The sequence below is a fragment of the Tupaia chinensis genome, unplaced genomic scaffold (genome assembly GCF_000334495.1).
Source record: "Tupaia chinensis unplaced genomic scaffold, TupChi_1.0 Scaffold000355_1, whole genome shotgun sequence".
NCBI lineage: Eukaryota > Metazoa > Chordata > Mammalia > Scandentia > Tupaiidae > Tupaia > Tupaia belangeri.
Window position 1 is genome coordinate 2,385,343 of NW_006159850.1, and position 5,528 is coordinate 2,390,870.

At 56.8% G+C, this 5,528-nt stretch overlaps 2 protein-coding genes across 2 annotated transcripts in view; both read right to left on the reverse strand.

Moving 5' to 3' along the window:
- The window catches only part of FOXL1 (forkhead box L1), a 4,720-nt gene extending 4,431 nt beyond the window's left edge, over positions 1-289 (reverse strand). The window contains exon 1 of the mRNA XM_006152718.3: positions 168-289. Within this exon, the coding sequence (XP_006152780.2) occupies positions 168-289 (122 nt within the window). The remainder of the gene's footprint in view (positions 1-167) is intronic.
- A 4,982-nt stretch (positions 290-5,271) lies between these two features.
- Positions 5,272-5,528, reverse strand: part of FOXC2 (forkhead box C2) — a 2,137-nt gene continuing 1,880 nt past the window's right edge. Inside the window, 2 exon segments of the mRNA XM_006172265.3 lie at positions 5,272-5,307; positions 5,396-5,499. Of these exon segments, the coding sequence (XP_006172327.1) occupies positions 5,272-5,307; positions 5,396-5,499 (140 nt within the window).

Sequence of the window (5,528 nt, forward strand, 5' to 3'; positions counted from 1 at the left end):
GGCTGTGTCCACACGCTGTGAGGAGTGACGTCATTGCCATTCCCACTTGCAGCGGGAAATGGAGTGTGCTTAGTTAACTTGCCTCAGGCCTCCCAGAGAGAGGAAAGTGGTCATGGAGTAGCAGTGACCCTGTGAGACACCCAGGGACCTTGCTGCGGAGTCCTCACTAACACAGCGTCTGAGACACAGAGGTGTAGTCACCCGTTTTACCCATGAGGACACTGAGGCTGGACACTGAACAGCCACAGCCACGGAGGCAGTAAAGGGCAGCATGGGTCAGGATCCGCATGGTCCTCTGGGGGTGCTCCGGGGCCTGGTGTAGGCGCCACGGAGGGGCTGACCAGAGGAGAGAGGAGTGGCACCCGAGCTGGGAGACTTGGGACATCACAGGTCACTCACATTGCCCCCAAGCCGACCTCCCTTTCTCGCCTACTTCCAAAAGAGCTGGGGCAGGTCCTCTGCTGCTTCTTTTGGGGGTGGGGTAGCTTGGGAGGGGGCAGGAGTCTGATGCGAGGGGGGCCCAGAGAGTGGGGGGAGATCTTCCAAGTGACCGGCTACACGGAGCTCCATGTTCCCAGAAGTGAAGGAGGCTCTGAGCAGCTGTGGGCACCCGTGGGGGGCGCCTGTGAGGCAGGGTCCATCCTCATGGCAGACCCCTCTCCTGCTGCGCAGGCTGGTCTGCACCGTGGCAGAGCAAGCCCACACCACGGCGGCGGGGTGCTAGGGGAGCTCGTCGCCAGCCATAGTGTCAGGTGTGTGTCAGGCTTGTTCATTCTCAGGAGACCCTGTCCGAGATGCTGGGTTTTTGTTTTTGTTTTTGTTTTTTTCAGTTGTAAAGCTGTTCCAGAGAGCTTTGGGTGCTGTGATCAAAGATGCAGGCTCTCAGGGCTGGCTGGCCCGTTTGTAAGGCCCCGCGCTGGCACCTGGCTTTGGCCTGAGAAAGACTGTGAGAGGCCTGCCTGTGGGTGACAGGGCAACACAGAGCCAGGACCAGTGGGCTGCCAGGGTGGGCAAGGCCCAAGCCCTGGCCCTGGGCAGACCACCCAGGACAGAGGGGCCTCTGTGGCCTCCAGGGCCCCCAGCCAGGGCGGGGGGCACAGACTGAGGTTCTGGAGCACCAAAGCTGCACCCCAGCACCCAGGGGGCGGGTGCCACCCACTTCCTTAATGGCACCTGGGGTGCCAGGACCTTGTCCTTCTCTCCACCTTCATACCAGGGTTCAGCGTCACAAGCCTGAGCTGAGAAGACCGTAGACACAGACACCCCGCCGGAGGAAACCCTGCTGAGGTGCATCTTCCCAATTTTGCATAGCGCAGGGCTGTTGAGGAAGGGAGGTGGTAAAGTCTGGCTGGGTTAAAGGGAGGTGGCGTCTGCCCAGGCACGGTGGCTGTCCCTAACAGCAGCTGCCAGCCTTCCAAGCACCCGTGAGACCTTCCAGCCCCTTCCTTACATGCCTATGTCAAAAAGCAAACATTTCAAATGCCTGGGAGCCCAGGCCATGGAAGCAAGAGGCAGACAGGGGACGCTCCTGGAAGTTTGGGAAAGCATTTCAAGTATGTGGTACAAGAAGCCACTCACTGGGGCAGGGCGGGTGCTCCCCAGCTCTGACCCCAGGCCCCAGCTGGCCCCGCCTGGCTGCATCTAGGACATAAAATCTCTGCGAGACGGTCAGACAGGAGGGTATGTCCAGGGGACCCACAGGGACGCAGGCTGGCCGAGGGCTGGCTGGAGTCTGAGACCCACCCTCCTCAAGCCCAGCTTGCCTGTTCACCTAGAGTGTCTTCTAGGTCGCCTGCACCCGCCTCAGGTTTGCATTCCCTTCAGCCACCTTGCCCAGTGCCCACTCCCCCTCCTGTGGATGGCGGAGGAGAGGGTTGCCCAGGGAAGCCAGGGCTCCTTTGCAGGGGTAGCTCCCTGTGCCCCTGCAAGTCCCTCCAGACTGGCACCACGACCTGGGGCTGCTGTGGGGCAAAGGGCAGGAGACTGACCAGGAAAGATCTGTGAGCCCAGCATGGCCGTCCCCAGGACTGCGTTTCTCTTCCCTCTGAGGGTAGCTTTCCCGATCTCCCTTCTCAATGGCAGGAGAGGGCAGCCAGCTAAGCAGGCCCCTCCTGGGAGGAGAGTGCAGGTCTGCCCCCTTCACAGACAGAAAGGCCGAGGCAGCGGGCCCAGTGGTTCTGTGCAGAAAGATGTTCGACCATCCTGGGGCACAAGTCACTGTCCACTTTGTATCTGTGGGGACAGGCCAGCTGAGCCAGAGCAGTCACAGGCTCCTGGCTACAGTCTTCAGCCTGTGCTGGGGAGGCCAGTGCGTGGTGGATACGCAGCCTCGCTTCCCCCAAACTGTGAGCTGGGGTGCAGCCTTGAGGCCAGTGGGACACAGGGCTCACTCCACAGGAATGCTGGGGTGCTCTTTGAAATCTGCCTAGTGGCATCTTCTTACTGGTTGGGAAGGAACAAGGTTACGGAAAAGAGTTTCTGGAAAACGACATTTTTTAGCTGGAAGAGCCGCCCTGGCTTAAGCCCGGAAACCTGGGCTCGGTCCTTTCCGTCCCTGTCTCTTTCTCCCTTTTCCCTTTTCCCTTTTCGAGCCCCCAGGTCGAGCAGTTAAAGGAAGGTACCGGAGCAGAGAGTGGATGGAGCCCAGCCTGGGCCCAGCCCGGTATGTAGTATTGGCAGCCAACAGCCCGCAGGGGAGACCGCTAAGCCTGGAGAGAGTGGGCCGCCACTGCTGCCTCACGCCGCAGGGTCTTCCTCTCTGCTGAGGGAGCAACAGACCCCCGAGGCTGCTCAGCCCCGAGGCCCAAGGTCCACAGAGGGCTGAGCCCAGATCTTAGCGGCACACAGCACCAGTCCCTAGGGCTTCAGATCGAGGGAAGCTTGCCGTCCGGGATGGCCAAAGCGCGGTCCTGCACGCCCCAGAGTCTGGGTCTCCACTTTGTTCCTTAAGCCAGGATAAAGCCCCAAATGCACCCTCTCAGCTGCCTGCTTTCCCAAGGCAACCGAAGGACCCCTCACCTTGGCCTCCACGGGGGAAGGTGGGCTTTCTCTAGTCGCCTACTCCGATCAGCTTACCTGCACACACTAGGGCACTTCTTTAAGAAGTCTTCCTAAAGGGAGGGAAGCCCGGCGGGATTGGAAAGAACTCAAGATTGAGATCCGCTTCACCCCACTACTGCTCCCACTCCTTTATTTCGCGCTCTCAGGCCTCCTCTCTAACGGGGTGCCAAGGTGCTGGACTTTGAGATGAGGTCAAGCTTTCAGGAAGGCGTCTTTGCAACATCTGGGGAAGGGACGCCAGCTTGCTTGGCGTCTAGAATACACTCCTCTTGTCCTGGGGCAAACAGCACGGAGAGCCAGAGCGAAATGAAACTGGAGCAGCGGCGCCAGTGAGGGCTCGGCCACCAGATTTGGCAGCTTGGAAAAGTCCGCTTCGCTTCCTCTGCCTTCTCACTCAACCAAACTGACCCTGCTCTGGGTCCTGCGGGAGGGCCAGGACCAGGCCCTGCACCTGAGCAAAGGGGTGAACCTCGGCCTTGGAGTCCAGCCTGCGCCACCCCTGAGCCCCAGTGAAAGAGTCTGTACTGCATGCATGGGGGACCGCAATTCTACTGCCACGCAGAGTTGAGATGAAATGACGCCTGAAACCCTACTGCCACCCAGGGTACACTGAGCTCCACCGTGTCCAGCAAAATCACCCTAGGCAAAACCCTCAGCGCCAGAATGGTAACTTCAGAAGAGCTTCACCAGGGCAGGGCGCAGTTCACCTGCTGTGAAACCCCAGCTCCGAGGCCCAGGATCCATGGACGTCAGTAGGGGCTGCAGACAGAAGGGGGCAGAAAACGCCCCAGCACCTTTCACTTAGGCTAAGTAGCCACGAGAATAAAGCAGACAAGGCAACCTGGTGGAAAGGGAAGAGAATCTCCCCGTTCTCTAACTTCCTGAAAAAGTCTGTACACTTGGGACTCTAAAAACAATAGAAATCATTTCTGAAGAGCAACACGGTTTTAAGGTTTTTCACCACGACGAGGGTGAATTCTGAGAAGCCGAGTGGAAACCTGCCGCTGTCTGAAATGTGCCCCGATCTAGCCACTGATCTACCCCGGCCTCCAGGCCCTGTGCACACGGCTGGGGTAGCTCGCGATTCTCTAGCTCTGTGTAACCAAAGGACTTAGACATTAAACAGCAGGGAGTCAGTCCTGCACCTTCCCATGCCCAGTTCCACTCCTTCTCTGGAAGACCATTCAGGTGTGCACGGCGGTCCAGTCCGCATTATAGGAAATCGAAGGAGAGCCGGCTGCAGTGAGCGAAGGGAAATGCTTACCCTTCCCCACCTTCACCTCGAGCTGGGGACAGCTGGACGTTGAGATAGATGGCAAGGCTTGTCTTGACAATTGGCATGTTTCTACGTTTAACAAAATGCATTACGGCAAGTGACCAGCCCACGGCCTTTCAGATCCGTTCAGATCCGTCCAACCTCCCACCCCAAATGGGTCGGTTTGCCTCAAGGGGGAAAAAATCCCAGAGTGGGATTTAAAATTTAATTGAAAGCCTTTTTCTGTCACTAGGCTAGACAGCAGGGGGGCGCCTGTCCCTGGATCACCTTCACGCCCACATGCATACCCACCTGCGTGACAAAAGCGACCAGCCTCAACCCTCTGGGTTTGCAAACATGCCTTGTTTTTTGAAAAATGCAAGAACACAAACACAATGTCCAAACTTTGGGCAGGGAAACAGCACGGGTTTATTTTAAGGCAAGTACAACAGTGGAGACCACATGGGGCAGACACAAGAGGTGAACATTTTCCAAGTTTTCTTTTTCTTTTAGGAACACTCAGGGTGGAATCCTCTATACAAAACCATCCCATTTTGTAAATAGAAGGTATCAGATACTTGACTTCTTTATCCACCACCAACAAAAAAATAAATTACTTTCTTGCTTTGTAAAAGACCTACAACTGGGAAAAGAATTATGTCTCAAAATTGTACAAGAAAAAAATCCCACCTAGGTCTCATGGGTGTGATTTGGCAGGTAGAAATGGCTGGGCAAGATGAGAGATTATCCAGTGACCTCAACTTTAAATATTATATTAATGGCTCTGAACGACAACAACAAATAGCCCAATTACAAGTCAGTACATCTGTACAGCATGGTTAGAGAAATGCAAAATTACACACAGCGTATACGTCACCTGCAGGGACCCCCCCAGACCTAGGCCTATTGGGGTCTCTACAGAGAGTCAGAAGGTTGCTATGGGATTTTTCCATAGCTTAAGTTTCGAAACCCCAAGTGGAGCAGGACACAGCCTGCTCGAAGGGGAGGGAGGTTTAAAAATCAATATTAAAGTCGGCAGGCTGTGCCCCTTCCCGGGAAAGCGGGGCGGTTTAGAGTTACCTGCGCGCTCTCAGACGGCGCCGCGCCGAGGGCTGCCCGGTCTCTGCTCCCCGAGGAGGAGCTGGTGGGCCAGCCCATTCTTCCTGCCTTCTGAAGGGGTCGGTCTGGGAGGCGAAGCCGGCGCAGGCGGGGC